This window comes from Mya arenaria, chromosome 2 (genome assembly GCF_026914265.1).
Source record: "Mya arenaria isolate MELC-2E11 chromosome 2, ASM2691426v1".
NCBI lineage: Eukaryota > Metazoa > Mollusca > Bivalvia > Myida > Myidae > Mya > Mya arenaria.
Genome location: NC_069123.1, coordinates 8559023 through 8575916, shown reverse-complemented (window position 1 = coordinate 8575916; position 16894 = coordinate 8559023). Strand labels below are relative to the sequence as shown.

At 37.6% G+C, this 16894-nt stretch overlaps 1 protein-coding gene across 1 annotated transcript; it reads right to left on the bottom strand.

The window, feature by feature from the left end:
* Positions 1–4284: 4284 nt before the first annotated feature.
* Positions 4285–15515, bottom strand: LOC128209435 (lactadherin-like). The gene is made up of 8 exons (XM_052913464.1): positions 15334–15515; positions 13632–13813; positions 10109–10264; positions 9499–9637; positions 9158–9339; positions 7151–7306; positions 6332–6470; positions 4285–6024 (listed from the first exon to the last, which is right to left on the bottom strand). The coding sequence occupies exons 1-8, from the start codon at positions 15413–15415 to the stop codon at positions 6002–6004; spliced, it is 1059 nt and encodes a 352-aa protein (XP_052769424.1). The 5' UTR covers positions 15416–15515; the 3' UTR covers positions 4285–6001.
* Between the last annotated feature and the right edge of the window lie 1379 nt (positions 15516–16894).

The following is a 16894-nucleotide window of genomic DNA, read 5'->3' as shown; positions in this document are numbered from 1 at the left end:
ATTAAGAGAGCGAGGAAACGTTTAGTTGCGGGTGATTTAGTCGGCGAGATAACGTTTAGTTGCGGGTGGTGTAACATTCAAGGTAATGTTTGGTTGCTGGTGATGTAGCGTTCGAAGTTACGTTTATTTGTCTGTAGTGTAGCGTTTTGAGGTAACGTTAGGTGCCGGTGTTATTTCGGGCGAGGTAACGTTTGTTTTTTGGTGGTGTAGTGGGCGAGGTGATTTAGAGAGGAGGTAATGTTTGGTTGGGGATGGTGTAGGGATCGAGGTAATGTTTGGTTGCGGTTGGTGTAGGAGGCGAGGTAACGTTTGGTTGTGGTTGGTGTAGGTGGCGAGTTAATGTTTGTTGCGGGTGGTGTAGGGGCGAGGTAATGTTTGGTTGCGGGTGGTGTAAGAGGCGAGGTAATGTTTGGTTGCGGATGGTGTACGGGGCGAGGAAATGTTTGTTTGCAGGTGGGGTAGGAGGTGAGGCAATGTTTGGTTGCAGGTGGTGTTGTGGGCGATGTATTGTTTGGTTGCGGTTGGTGTAAAAGGCGAGGTAATGTTTGATTGCGGTTGGTGTAGGTGGCTAGAAATTGTTTGGTTGCGGGAGTTTTATAGGGCGAGGTATTGTTTGGTTGCGGTTGGTGTAGGAGGCGATGTAGCGTTTGGTTGCGGTTGGTGAAGGAGGCGAGGTAACGTTAAGTTGCGGCTGGTGTAGGAGGCAATGTAATGTTTGGTTGCGGGTGGTGAAGGGGGCGAGGTAATGTTTGGTTGCGGTTGGTGTAGGGGACAAGGCATTGTTTGGTTGCGGTCGATGTGGGAGGCGAGGTAATGTTTAGATGCGGTTGGTGTAGGTGGCGAGGTAATGTTTTTTTGCTGTTGTTGGAGGATGCGAGGTAAAGTTTGGTTGCGGTTGGTGTAACAGTCTAGGTAATGTTTGGTTGCGGATGGGATAGAGACGTGATAATGTTTGGTTGCGGTTAGTGTAGTGGCGAGGTAACGTTTGGTTGCGGTTGGTTTAAGTTGCGAGGTAATGTTTGGTTGCGGTTGGTGTAGGGGTGAGGTCATGTTTGGTTGCTGGTGGTGTAGATGGCGAGTAAATGTTTGGTTACGGGTGGTGTACGTGGCGAGGTAATGTTTGGGTGCGGGTGGTGTAGTTGGCTAGGTTATGTTTGGTTGCGGGTGGTGTAGGTGGCTAGGTAATGTTTGGTTGCAGGTGGTGTAGGAGGCGAGGTAATGTTTGTTTGCGGTTGGTATAGGTGGCGCGGTAATGTCTGGTTGCGGGTGGTGTAAGAGGCTTCGTAATGTTTGTTTGAGGTTGGTGTAGGGGGCGAGATAATGTTTGGTTGCGGGTGGTGTAAGAGGCTAGGTAATGTTTCGTTGCGGTTGGTGTAGGAGGCGAGGTAATGTCAGGTTACGTTTGGTGAAGGGATCGAGGTAATGTTTGGTTGCGTTTGGTGTAACAGGCTAGGTAATGTTTGTTTGAGGTTGGTTTAGGTGGCGAGGTAATGTTTGTTGCGGTTGGTGTAGGGGCGAGGTAATGTCAGGTTACGTTTGGTGAAGGGATCGAGGTAATTTTAGGTTGCGTTTGGAGTAACAGGCTAGGTAATGTTTGTTTGAGGTTGGTGTAGGTGGCGAGGTATTGTTTGGTTGCGGGTGCTGTAGGTGACGAGGTATTGTTTGGTTGCGGGTGCTGTAGGTGGCGAGGTAATGTTTCGTTGCGGTTGGTGAAGGGGCGAGGTAATTTCAGGTTACGTTTGGTGAAGGGATCGAGGTAATTTTAGGTTGCGTTTGGAGTAACAGGCTAGGTAATGTTTGTTTGAGGTTGGTGTAGGTGGCGAGGTATTGTTTGGTTGCGGGTGCTGTAGGTGGCGAGGTAATGTTTGTTGCGGTTGGTGTAGGGGCGAGGTAATGTCAGGTTACGTTTGGTGAAGGGATCGAGGTAATTTTAGGTTGCGTTTGGAGTAACAGGCTAGGTAGTGTTTGTTTGAGGTTGGTGTAGGTGGCGAGGTATTGTTTGGTTGCAGGTGCTGTAGGTGGCGAGGTAATGTTTGTTGCGGTTGGTGTAGGATGCGAGGTAAAGTTTGGTTGCTTGTGGTGTTAATGGCGAGGTATTGTTTGGTTGCGGTTGGTGTAGGTGACGAGGTATTGTTTGGTTGCGGTTGGTGTAGGTGGCGAGGTATTGTTTGGTTGTGGTTGGTGTAGGTGGCGAGGCATTGTTTGGTTACGGGTGGTGTAGGGGGCGAGTTAATGTTTTGTTGCTGGGGGTGTAAATGGCGAGGTAATGTTTGGTTACGGATGGTGTAGTTGGCGAGCTAATGTTCGGTTGCGGGTGGTGTAGGTGTCGAGGTAATGTTTGGTTGCGGGTCGTTTAGTTGGCTAGGTAATTGATGGTTGCGGGTGGTGTAGGTGGCTAGGTATTTTTTGGTTGCGGGTGGTGTAGGAGGCGAGGTAATGTTTAGTTGCGGGTGGTGTAGGGGGCGAGGAAATGTTTGGTTGCGGTTGGTGTAAGAGGCTAGGTAACGTTTGGTTGCGGTTGGTGTAGGAGGCGAGGTAATGTTTGGTTGTGGTTGGTGTTGGGGGCGAGGTAATGTTTGGTTGCGGTTGTTGTAACAGGCTAGGTAACGTTTAATTGCGGTTGGTGTAGGGGGCGAGGAAATGTTTCGTTGCGGTTGGTGTAGGAGGCGAGGTAATGTATGGTTGCGGTTGGTGTAGGAAGCGAGGTAATGTTTGGTTGCGGTTGGTGTAACAGGCTAGGTAATGTTTGGTTGCGGGTGGGGTAGAAGGAGAGATAATGTTTGGTTGCGGTTGGTGTAGGCTGCAAGGTAATGTTTGGTTGTGGTTGGTGTAGGTGGCGATATATTGTTTGGTTGCGGGTGTTGTAGGAGGCGATGTAATGTTTGGTTGCGGTTGGTATATGGGGCGAGGTAATGTTTGGTTGCGGGTGGTGTAGGAGGCGAAGTAACTTTTGTTTGCGGGTGGTGTAGTAAGCGAGGTAATGTTTGGTTGCGGGTGGTGTAGGAGGCGATGTAATGTCTAAGGATTGTGTAGGGGTGAGGTAATGTTTGGTTGCAGGTGTTGTATGGGGCGAAGTAATGTTTGGTTGCGGTTGATTTAGGAGGCGATGTAAAGTTTGGTTGCGGGTGGTGTAAGATGCGATGTAATGTTTGGTTGCGGTTGGTGTAGGTTCTAGGTAATGTTTGGTTGCGGGTGGTGTAGGTGATGAGGTTATGTTTGGTTGCAGGTGGTCTAGGGGCTAGGTAATGTTTGGTTGCGGGTGGTGTAGGTGGCGAGGTTATGTTTGTTTGCAGGTGGTGTAGTTGGCGAGGTAATGTTTGGTTGCGTGTGCTGTAGATGGCGAGGTAATGTTTGTTGCGGGTGGTGAAGGAGCGAGGTAATGTTTGGTTGATGGTGGTCTAGATGGCGAGGTTATGTTTGGTTACGGGTGGTGTAGGGGCGAGGTAATGTTTGGTTGCGGGTGGTGTAGTTGGCGAGGTAATGTTTGTTTGCAGGTGGTGTAGGGGTGAGGTCATGTTTGGTTGCGGGTGGTGTAGTTGGCGAGGTAATGTTTGTTTGCAAGTGGTGTAGGGGCGAGGTAATGTTTGGTTGCGGGTGGTGTAAGATGCGAGGTAATGTTTGGTTGCGGTTGGTGTAGGTTCTAGGTAATGTTTGGTTGCGGGTGGTGTAGGTGGTGAGGTTATGTTTGTTTGCAGGTGGTGTAGGGGCTAGGTAATGTTTGGTTGCGGGTGGTGTAGGTTGCGAGGTTATGTTTGTTTGCAGGTGGTGTAGGGGCTAGGTAATGTTTGGTTGCGGGTGGGGTAGGAGGCGAGATAATGTTTGGTTGCGGTTGGTGTAAAGTCGAGGTAATCTTTGGATGTTGTTGGTGTAGCTTGCGAGGTAATGTTTGGTTGCTGTTGGTGTAGGTGGTGAGGTATTGTTTGGTTGCGGTTGGTGTAGGTGGAGAGGTAATGTTTGTTGCGGGTGGTGTAGGGGCGAGGTAATGGTTGGTTGCTGGTGGTCTAGATGGCGAGGTTATGTTTGGTTACGGGTGTGTAGGGGCGAGGTAATGTTTGGTTGCAGGTGGTGTAGTTGGCGAGGTAATGTTTGGGTGCGGGTGTTGTAGTTGGCATGGTAATATTTGGTTGCGGGAGGTGTAGGTGGCTAGGTAATGTTTGGTTGCAGGTGGTGTAGTAGACGATGTAATGTTTGGTTGCAGGTGGTGTAGGAGGCGAGATAATGTTTGGTTACGGTTTGTTTTAGGAGGCTAGGTAATGTTTGGTTGCAGAAACAAGCTCAGTAGCAAACAGTTTAAACACAAACAAGGTTTAATGGGAACGGGCAAACGCCAAAGATATAGAACATAAAATCACAAACAAGAAACATGGAAGAACATCACAAAACTCCACAAACAGTACAGTGCATACATACTATATATATAAAACTAGGTATGTTTATCGATGATTGTAACGCCTTGGAACGGTCAGTAGAATGTAATTTACTGGGGGTTTAAACCAGTTTATGCGCACAAACCTCACTCTTTTCCCAACATTCCTAAATTAAGATAAAACGCAAAAGGTAAATCTTATCAAAGTATGCATTAACTTGAGGAAACTTAATAATAAAACAAATAATAATAAACTTATAGGTAAACCCCAAGTACTTCTATGATTAGAGATCACAACTCTATCTGCAGAGGGAGGAATACAATTCAGAGCACCTAATGCAAAAACCTTTCAAAGATACGATGCAGTCATTATTTGAAACTATAAACATAACACACAGTCTGCCTTATAAAAGGTTTAAAACTGTGTGATCATAGAGTTTCATAATAAAAAACATCATTGTACTAAAACTGGGAACAAATAAAGAAAACATTATTAAAAATAAAAGTGACATGTATTAGCTAATCTTTCCTTCCAAATGATTTGAAAATGTAAACTATTTGAAGAAAATGAAGTCACATGCTAAAACACTCCGAATCAGCAAAAAACGTCTTCGCCAAAAAAGGTTTTAAAGATAACAAAAATAAGCAAAGTCTTCATAAAATCAAAGCACTGAAAGCTTAGTTATGTAAGGATGCTTTATTCAACCCTATATTTTGTTTCAGAAATTCATCTTCAAAAACTAGAAGGCAAGTGCTTTTCAAAATATTGCCTTTATATCCACGGTTTAAATAAAATCCAAGTTATTCATTAAGTCTCTCTGCCCAACAACCTGCTGGAAACATTTTAATTTTACGAATTTTGTTTAAAACATCACCATAAACATCGGGATGAGCAATACTATAAGCAATCAGCGATTTAAGCCTACTATTATGCTTTGATATGAGTTTATATTGACCATTAACAAATTTTGAGAAAGTATTCCTTAATTTATAATATCTGAAAGCCTGTTTTAGAAGTTTTTCCGTCATAAACCAATGATACTTTAAGAAGATATATCAATTAGCAATGTTTATATGATTCATCAATTCATTTTCATCGAGGTTAATATTATTATTAATAATTATGAATTGTTATGTATCACTTTGTTTGGTTCCATTATTTTATTCTTTTATAAATATTTGATGTTTTGTTGTGGGTTGCTATGTTATGTTTTGCTATCTTACGCTTTGTAATGATTTTTTTATTTATACTAAGTTATGCTATGTTACGCTATGTTATCAAATAATGTGTTATCCTTTACCATGTTAAGTTATGCAATGTTATGCTATGTTACGCTATGTTATTGCATGTTATGTTATGCTATGCTACGTTATTTTGTCTTATGACATCGTGTTATAAAACGTTATAAACAATTTGTTTGTATTGAGCTATCTCCAAGTTTTATGATTGAATGCATTTTTACACAAATAGTAACATTCTAGTATAGCTTGTCCAGGCCGGTATAAAAGACAATGTTTATTGTGCTGTTTGTAGTCTTAAGTACTATTCACAATTTTCAGAAAATCTGTCAAATGTTAAATTCACTTTTACATATCATATCAGCTCTAAGTCTTCGAAATAATTCCCGGAAATATCTACTGGAACGAACATCTGCGAGCTGTAAGTACAGAATAATAAGGCAAATGAGAGTTGTTTCGCAATTTAGGTTAAGACAGACATCATTCTGTTTATTTTAGTCAAATTTAAAAGAAGCATCTAAACAATATTTTAACCCGTCTTTAATAAATCTTCACTGCTTATTGTCTTGTTTCGATAACTTCTTTGGACATCTTTTCTTCTCTTATTTGCCTAATGAAGCTATATTAAACTGAACGCTCCTCCCAAACGGCAATATGTATGTCGTTAAAGGATTTAACAAAGGAATAATCTATATCCAAACAATAACCAAATAACCACAACTATACCTGAGCATCCAAGCAAATCAAAACGCAAAGACACGTGACCGTACCAAGATAACGGATTGATCCTAACACATTTCGCAATCAGAGTTGAGGTTAACCAATTTGTCTTGTAGTTTTCAGTGTCTGTATTGCCAACAAATATCTGAAATTTATTTCAGTATACTTTTATTAAATAAACACAGGCAGGTCCTAGAAAATTACTAACAGTATAAGAAGGAAGCGAATGCCTGAATACAATCAATCGATATAATAATCTTGAATAATTGATATCCAAACAAACACTCTATTCTTAATTGCTGATCTAAAGATAAATGCATTATAAATCAGTACTTCCATGACTGCTGTCATTGTATCAAAATACGTTATTCGTGTATAACTTTCTCTCGAATTGTCTTTTTTTACGAATGTTGATGACCTAAAAGATATCCAACTTGGCGTGTGTTCAACTAAGAACGATATAGCTTATCGGATTACATTAATAAATAACATATCTATATAGTGTCAATGCCTAATTACCGTTAGGTTGACTAAAGTTGCATATTGAGTACCACGCCAGTTTATATTAACTTTGTGCTCGTTTCGTTAACGGATCTTAGTCGTCACATCAAACAATTTTGACTTTGCAGGAACGTCGTAGATGGCAACATGTTATTATTGCCATAACTATTTTGCAATTAAATTAGTGTCTCAAGTTATCACAAATATACAACACTGCAACACTAATGAAAATATGATACTAAACTTTGCGACTCAATTGTAATATCACATAGGACATACAAATATGTTAGTAATTTATTTAATTGATAACTATAGTTCACATACCGTGTCTATTCCGTCAAAGTTATCAATAGTGCGCCAAATTACACAGTCCATGCTGTAAGACACTCCATATGAAGTGACATACTGGTCGTAACCATCTGCGTTATCCCTCGCTTTTGTCACAATTCCTCGCACGTCACTTATCTCATTCAATTCGACCTAATATTAAAAATAACTATTTTTCAATTATCATGTCTCAATAAAATAACATAATAAGTGTGTGTATATAATTGTTTATAATTGGTCATCCCTTGATCAAAAGGGAACTAGCCTCACGACACGGAAAAAAAATGAAATTTTATAGAGGATAAGTGTTTGTTTCAAAGTAAGATCGTAATATAATTCATCGGGTGAGCATAGAAGGCTATATTTCACGAGGTCTTATGTATTGTGATCGTACACTTTAACGATTTTTTTTTCATTTTATATATGCCTTAAACGATAATCAATGGCGCCCTATGGTATACGAACGTAACGTCAATTCGAAAAGGACGTCGTCGAAGTTCTGTCCCACCCTTACGCGAGCTGACGTTTGATTTGTAGTGAATATCAGGCAAACATTTCAAAACAGTGCAAAATATCAACAAAAACAGCAGTTAATTCACGAACGCACCTTTAAACTAAACAGGACACGATTACTTGACCAAACACGCATGCTCCAACTAATAAAATGGTGCAACGAAAAGTTAGAAAGAACAATCCACCAGCAAAGAGTATAACAAGTAGCTTATAGAAAACTATTGACTGCGCAAGTTGGATGGAAAAAAAATCAATGATGCTAGTATTAATTGCGACAGTCAACATTGGCTCCATACAACAGTTTTTAGAATATTTGCGACATAGTCCGGAGCTCGTTTTCCGGTCACCATATCATGCAATTAGTAGGCAGGCAACTTGATTTTACACATTAAGTGCATACAGTTTAATGCCTGTCTCTAGTGTTGAATAAATTACTTTTTTTCTGTGAAATAACGTTGTGTGTTTTGTGTGTGTTTGTTGTTCCGTTTTTTTATTTGTTTTTAACTTTTATAATTGATAAGGCCTTGTGAAAATACATATATTTAAGTTTTTTGTTTTTTTTTAGGATAAAAAACACATAAGCATGTTAATATAATTCTTTATAGCTTATTGTTGCATTCTAGTGTCGTTTATTCCAATTCAATGAATAACCTAAAATATTCTATTGCATTTAAGGTGCAGTAAGGTCTAATACCAAAATCATAGCATAGGCTGTTACCTGCTAGTTTTGATATGTATATTAAACTGTTCTGTTGGAATAAATATATGCATTACGTATCTTGGAAGCTCCTCCAATATGTGTCAATATGTGTCAATATGTGTCAATATGTGTCTATTATGCAATTGAAATGTATTTTCCGTCGTTTGAATATAGTGAAATAGGCGGGAAATGGTTTTCTCTATATGATAATTTTATTGGTCATTACAAACTTGTAATGATAGTCACCTATCCAGTTGTCAGTCATTCGAAATTGGTGTATATGTATACTGCTCATTCAGCGTTGGACCCTCTGTATGAACACTATGGAAATTACTTTTTTACAGACAAAATCAGATGTATTGATGTTTAAATGGTTTTATAATGTAAATATATATAGCATGATTGAGTATATCTTTTGAGTTTCGATACTAATGTATATTTGAATATTTGTGTTGAAAGTGTATGTGTTTGCAACAACATTGTACAAGCGCTATCTTACAAATTACTATCAAACATTGAAATATTTAATAGTTTCGTCTTGTGTAGTCAATGAATTGGGAATGTTAGAGGAAAGACAAAACATATACGTTGGCCATTCAATATGCTTCCGGCATTTGTTTTACATCTGTTCTTTCCCTTTTACTACTACTTGATTGTATCTTAGCTGATACTCAAACATTTCCTATAACAAACCAAAGAGGTTTTTAATTTGCTTTGTAGAAACAGTGGGTATTGAGCTTAATTTTTAGTCTAATGAGTAATCTCATTCCGTTCGATTCATGAATATTAACCTGAATGTATTGATGTTTGTCATTTGTTTCAGCCGCCCAGCATCCTCGAATCATTTCTCCATCTGCAATGTGGTATGTAGAGTTAAGCCTAGCACGCCACGGTCCATGGGTTTCCGACCAGGAGGAAGAGGCAGTCAACTGAAAATCTTGCACTGTGCTGAGAAGTTGGCTTACACACGTACCTGCAATAAACGTCGCATTTTTGCCGCTGGTTATCATATGTATGACAAAACAATAATAGTATGTGTTTTCATGAATAATTGCTTTTTCATCTGAATATGTTCTCTTGTGTTCACTATAAAAACCATAGGTATTCCGTACTTATATATAAATTAGTTTACCTGGACAACCAACTAGGTCAAATCGCAATGACACGTGACCGTACCAAGACAAAGGATTGATTCGAATGCATTTCGCCTCCAACGGAGTTGAAAATCGATTTGTTACAATGTTCGTCGTATCGGTGTTACCCACAAATATCTGGAATTTGATATTAGAGGTATGCATAACAAAATGCTTGAGATACTGGACAGGTGCTCAGTTGTAACCCGGCAAAAACGTTAAATACATTAAGTTGTTTGACCAGTGGGCTTTCCAATTAAGCTTCCATTGTAATAGAGTATGATTTAAAGATAAAGATAAAACATACAATAAAGTAAGTCAGAATGGCAAACCAAACAACAGACATTTGAACACAATAAAGTCATGAACAAATTACTTAATACAAATACGATGTTTTAAGCCATGTGGTCTTCGGGCACTGAGTGCTGATTTATATCTTGACTTTACTTGGTTCGAGTAATTATGCTTTAAGTATTGGACATTTGATACTATTTTAGAGGATTCTAGACAGTACAAATTGACCTCAAAGAAGTGCCTGATCTTAAAACGCATAAATATGTCCATTCTTAACGTTTAGATTAATGGGAAAGAGAATATTTTAAGACCTACTACATCACTTCCATCCTCATTTTCAACGGTCTTGTATATCATGCAATTCTTGCTGTACAGTACTCGATATGATGTCACATATTGGTTGTAGCCGTCGGAATTATCTCTTGCACGGGTCACAACAGCCAAAACCTCAGTGATATTAGCAAACTCCACCTGTGAAAGATGAAACATTTTCTGGAAGGGAAATTCTTCACAACTACATGTATACTTTGTAGTACGAAAATAGCCGTCTCGGTTTGACTGCAACTGTTCGTTTATGTATAAGCTGTTCTGCGTAGCTGTGTGAAGTTAGTTAAACATACGGCATTGGAGATTGGACATTCAAAAATAAAAGTCGTGCAGACATGACATTGCACATTCAAAAATGAATGTCGTGCCAGCACCACATTGGACATTGGACATTCAAATGAAAATCGTGCTGGCACGTCATTGGGCATTAGATATTTAAAATTGAATGTCGTGCCAGAACAACATTGGACATTAGTCATCCTAAAATATAAGTTGTGCACATTGGGCATTGGACATTCAAAATCGAATGTCGTGCCAGAAAAGTGAAAGCCGTGCTGGCTCGACATTGGAGTGTTATTAATTTCTAGGTATTAAAGGACAATTTCGGACACCAATTAGAAGGTGACATCGAATAATCTTTTTAGATAGATATGAGCAGTGCACGTGTCCATAAGCTGAATAATACGGGACCAGTATTATAGTCTATTTGAACTGTTTTTCATATTTGAATCTCTAACTTTTATTGAGCACAATATTTACAAAATGTTGCAGATGTTAGCACCAATAATATGAAATCCAAATTATACAGATAGTCATTGTTGCATAAAGGCAGTAGTTATATCACTACATATTGATTATTATATAAATATCATATGGCAGCATGTGTGACATTGATAGTGTCAACCCGAGACCAAAATGTCACCTGAGGCGTTAGCCGAGGGTAACATTCTGTTTCAAGGGTTGACCTTATCAATGTCACACATGCTGTCATATGATATCTATTTTATTATACCGAACACAATTAACTACATAAAATAGTTTAAAAATGTATTTATTCAAACAAGTTTAACAAGGTAAACAAAATATAACATAATAAAGTAATTATATCTTGAACAAAATTCCAAGCTTAATTACGCTACAATTCCTTCAAAGACTGTTGTCTGATGTTTTTCTGTATACATTGAACGTGACGTCTCTGCTGTATGTGTATAAGGGGGGCAATCACGCCATGATTTAGCTAAAATATTGAAGCAGTTATTTGCCCTTTTATGATATTCAAAATTTCACTACGGCCACATGACCTGACAGTGAATTTGCGCTTGGTCAAGTGTCAAAAATATTTAAAATGTTTCTGATAATCAAAATATCTCTTTTGTAGACAAAAGTGAGGTGTATAATTACAATTGTTATTGAATAACCTAACTAGGAATAACTGTTTGGTGGAACGCATTGCTGCAATCGTATGTGTTTCCTCGTTTACTCGTAAATTGTGTTGTTTGCTATAACTGTTGATATATGGAAAACGCCTTATGTCAATTTGAATAGTTTTAATATATTAGAAGGTGGACTCCTTGGTGAGCATCCAGCGTAAAACATCGTGTATAAGCATTTTTACCACGCAAATATTATACATGCCCTTTCTAACCGTACAAAGTTCCGTCGTCCAAGGTGAGATCGGACTTGCGAAACAAAGTCGGAATATGTTTAGTAAAGGTGATCTATTTGTGTTGCTCAATACAATCCGCAATAATATAATTCCACATTTGCTACTTTTATAATCATTACAGATTTTTCTTTGATATATAGCTTATACAAGGTATGAATACTTTTGGTGACCAATCAAAAACCTGATATTAAAAAGGAATTGGCCATTTTGTGAACAGATCTAAGTGAACCTCAAAGACTGAATGGGTGAACAGCAAATGATTTCAAATCGTTATTAAGGTAAGAAACGAGGGGTAGCGTTTTGCATGGACTCTCAAAACGGACACACCTACTGTGTATACGAACATAATTTATATCTGAATCACCTGTATTAACAAGATACAGAAAAAAAAGTTTCACTTCACTGCTATTCAGATCAAACTTAAGACGTATTTTGAAATCCCTTGTCAGGTCCACATCATAACAGTGACCAGGCGCGGATCCAGGACTTTCCATGATTAAGTTAAAGGAGGGGGGCGCAACTTTTGAACCAAATATATATGATGTAAATGCTTGTAGGGGTTTGGTTGTCCAATGTCCGATGTCTTGGCAGCACGACTTTCATTTGAAAGTCCACTGTCCAATGTCTTGTCAGCACGACTGTTATTTTTGTATTTCAAATGATTAGGCATAAAAATGGAATTTCAATTAATTGATTTTTTTTTCCTTTTTATCAATGGATAAGCATTTGTATCGAGCCAAATTCAGCCGATATTCATTTGCCAGCGTTCTGCGTCCGTACTACGCATCCGTCTTCCACATCAGCATTTTAATACGTGGGTCCCAAAATGCAAATTTGTAAGTAAAAATCCATTTAAAAAGATAAGATAAGATTTGTTCTAAATATATGATATGATTTTCATGCTAAGCAATATCTACATTTGATCAGCATCCGCATAAAATGCGCTCATAATGCGATTTCTCGACTATTCGAATTGAATGCACATGCGGTAACGGACACAATATTTGCTCGTTGTGGACGAGATATGCTGACTGTGTATATTGATTAAACTTGCTCGTTCTTGTACGTTATACTATGTGGACTAGATATGCCGACTGCAGATATTGATAAAGCTTGCTCGTTCTTTGACGTTATACTATGTGGACTAGATATGCTGACTGCGGATATTAATTAAACTTGCCCGTTCTTGGTCGTTATACTAGTCTATGTGGTCTAGATATGCTACCTGCGGATATTGACTCAACATGCTCGTTCTTGTACGTTATACTATGTGGACAAGATATGCCGACTGCGGATATTGACTCAACATGCTCGTTCTTGTACGTTATACTATGTGGACTATATACCGACTGCGGATATTGATTAAACTTGCTCGTTCTTGGTCGTTACATTATTTTGAGTAGATATGCCGATTGCGGATATTGATTAAAATTGCTCGTTCTAAGACGTTATACTATATGGACTTATATGCCGACTGCGGATATTGATAAAGCTTGCTCATTTTTGGACGTTATACTATGTGGACTTGATATGCCGACTGCGGATATTGATAAAGTTTGCTCGTTCTTGGACGTTATACTTATGAGCTAAATATGCCGACTGCGGATATTGACTCAACATGCTCGTTCTTGTACGTTATACTATGTGGGCTAGATATGCTGACTGCAGATATTGACTCAACATGCTCGTTCTTGGACGTTATACTATGTGGGCTAGATATTCAGACTGCAGATATTGAATGCAAGCACATGAAATACCAGCAGAATAATAACTAGTATCATCGATATTTGGAAAACCTTTCAGAACATATCTTAAGTTTTTTTTTAATAATAAATGGTACAACACCTCAATGTATTGAAATTGGTCATTTGTTGCAGCCGCCCAACATCCTCGCATTTGTTCTCCACCTCTTATATGGTAAGTAGAGTTCAACCTAGCACGCCACGGTCCATGGGTTTCCGACCAGGAGGAAGAGGCAGTCAACTGAGAATCCGGCACGATATTCAGCAACGATATGTCACAAATACCTACAATATTACATAAACGATGATGTGTTTGGGGTATACTTATAAAGTAAGTATCTATATTAGATAAATCTTCTATAAAACGCTTTATAGCTGTTAAAAACAGTATCCATGTGTAATTGCATATCCCTTTCTTGATAAGCATATATAAAAATTTATGTAAATTCATAAGAAATATCGTTGGAGCTGGTTTTGCAACAACAAAGAAGGCAATGCTCTCTGACTTCCTTTAGGTATGCCACCGTACTCAGCTCATTCCTAAATTATCTTATACATTAACTAATTGTAACGAAACCCATTATAAGTATCCACAGTACGAAAAGGAAATGTGATAAAGACCTTTAAGAAGTACACTGTGTAAATCCTTTGAATGTATGTTATATAGTTTACCTTTTTTATTACATGTTGACGCACTAAACAACTTGAAAACACTTATACTAAACAGTCTGCAAAGCAGCAAACTCAGTTTAATAAGTAATTTAAATCTGACCGTGGCCTTTGATCTGTTGTATTGAATGTTCATTAATGTTCCATGTGAAATAAAGATATTTGTAATTTAAAAAAAACAATTTGCTGTGTTCTACTCATATCCCTTTAACGACTGCAAGGATTAAAAAAATGAAGGGAAAATTTAATAAGCGATATTAAACGATGACTCGCGATACAAATATTCAGACAACTTTGTTACAATTTTTTTTAACTTCCTTTAAGATATCTTTGCTCTTAATTGACAATCATATCACAAAAGTATGCAGCTTGATCTTGTATTGTTTTAAGACCCTAAATTAAACAAATAGGTTACATACAGTGCTCAGTAGTTCATGAGATGACGTAAATTAATATCAGTAACATTACACCAGACGAAAGTTTCTTTTACATGTTACCGAAAGAAAAATCCCTTGTACATTTACCAGACGAAAGGACCCTATACGTTACCCTTTTATATTTTACAAGACGATAATTCCCTTAATATGTTACCAGACGAAAAGTCGAAAAGTAATGCGTGTAACCAGAAAGAAAGTTGCTTTCAAATTGTACCCGATGGAGAACTTCCTTTTACATTTTACCATACGAAACGCCCCTTTAACATGTTACTAAACGAAAAAGTCAACTTGTCATCGCATGTCATCAGACGAAACGCCCCTTCATGTTATGAGATGGAAAGCTATTCTCACATATTCCCAGATGTAAAGTCCATGTTACATGTTACAAGATTACAATTACCTTTACAATGGTTCGAGTAGAAAAGTACCATTTGTATGTTACCAGACGCGAAATTCCTCTGACGTGTTACCAGATTAAAAGTCCATTTCACATATCACCAGATAAAAATCCCTTAAACATACTACTAGATTAAAAGTCCCATTCACTTGTTACCAGATTTAAAGTCCCATTTATGTGTTACCAGAATTAAATATCACTCTTCTCGCACATAAAGACTGCACTTCAGATTATGAAGCTCAAGATATAATCAGTATATTTTATTTATCCTGTTTACATTACTTACAATTACTTCCACTTACCGTCATTTATGTCATCTGTGTTTCCAAAAGCATTGTTCATAAGAAAGAAAAATGCAAACGTAATAAAAATCATCCTTTCCATAATTGCGAGCTTCTTCCTTTTCGTTACTGCAATATCTGACTACTGAAAGACCTCTGTCCGGGAATGTATATATTTAAGTATTTTACTTTACACCGGCCAATCAATTCACCCTAGGTATTTGCGTTTCAACTGCAAAAACAGCGAGTAAGCAAACATTTTGTTTAACAAATTTGTTTTTGAGATTGGGCAAGTTGATAGCATACTTTATATTTTCAAAAACATGCCTATGTCATTTTTTTGAAAAAGATATAGTTGATAATAAAAGTATAATTATATTATCTTCCTGTAAACAGATGAAACTATTATGAGGGCAACAAAAGAGACACGAAGCTTTGTAAAATGAACTTTGGCTTAAGTTGGGCAACAAAATCAACGTTTGTTTATATCAAATGCGAAAGCACAATGGATGTTCCTATTTTTCTTCCTTTCTCCATTAAAAAATTCCTGTTGTATACAAGTTTAATGATTTATTAGTATTTATGTAACAACCTTAATGGTTCTCTCAATATTTTCATATACGTTTCAGTTTCAGTTTATTGGCAATATCAGGAAGAACATGCTTTTGTCCATGATTAACATCAAATTTCACAAATATCCATACTAAATGAAATTCAAAACTGTTTTAACAAGCAACAAAGGAATAAGAAATGAAGAAAGTCACCGTCACAAGTTTATAATTTGGTTTGCGTCGATTGCAAAGATGATTATGTTTGATATATAGTCTATACTTTTTATGACCTTGGGTTATACGATGTCATGGACCTATAAACCAATTCATAGGTCTGTGATAATATTAAATCTTTTATCTAAATTTGAAACAAAATATAAATTTGTAACTCAAATCAACTCAGTTGTCTTTTCCCCTAAAAGTATGTCAAACCATACTTAAAAGCAAATGTATTTGCTTCGGATTTCAAATTTTACGCAACAAATGGAGACAAATTTCTCAATAAAAATAAATCGCATGATATCGTTATATCACTAATACTGATTACTCATTTTCTATCTAATGGCTAACGGAAAATATATGTATATTATGTACGATTACATTAACGATGAATACATTTGGGGGGTTGAAGTACATTATTTGAGCAGTATTAAGGGAAAATGTCAGTATTTCGGATTTGCTTATTTGACTTAACTATCTTTAAGTTATGATAAACATATTTGTTTAGAAAAAGCGTTATAACACTACTGTTGTTATGTGCAGATTGTATGAGTTCGGGGCCAATAGCAACGGCAACTGATAAGCCCAACTTTATCTAAAAGATGATTGGTAAGTCGGGTATCGACCAGCTAGTTTGACTGACAGGCCGCGTGCAAACATCACTTTTGGGAGACAGCTTCATTTTTACATTTTACCTGGCAGCTTTAAGAGTTCAGAGATTTAGCAAAATGTTATTTGGAAGGTTTTTTTCACTGTTTAATTCTTCATTTGGTGCAATGAGTGGTATTGGATAATTAGTATGTAGTTCATGT

Coding starts and splice junctions, on each gene's coding strand:
- LOC128209435 (XM_052913464.1), bottom strand. CDS start 15,415: ATGGAAAGGATGATTTTTATTACGTTTGCATTTTTCTTTCTTATGAAC. Junction 9,638..10,108: donor ATGAGGATGGAAGTGATGTA/GTAGGTCTTAAA, acceptor ATCAAATTCCAG/ATATTTGTGGGTAACACCGA. Junction 9,340..9,498: donor TGACCTAGTTGGTTGTCCAG/GTAAACTAATTT, acceptor CGTTTATTGCAG/GTACGTGTGTAAGCCAACTT.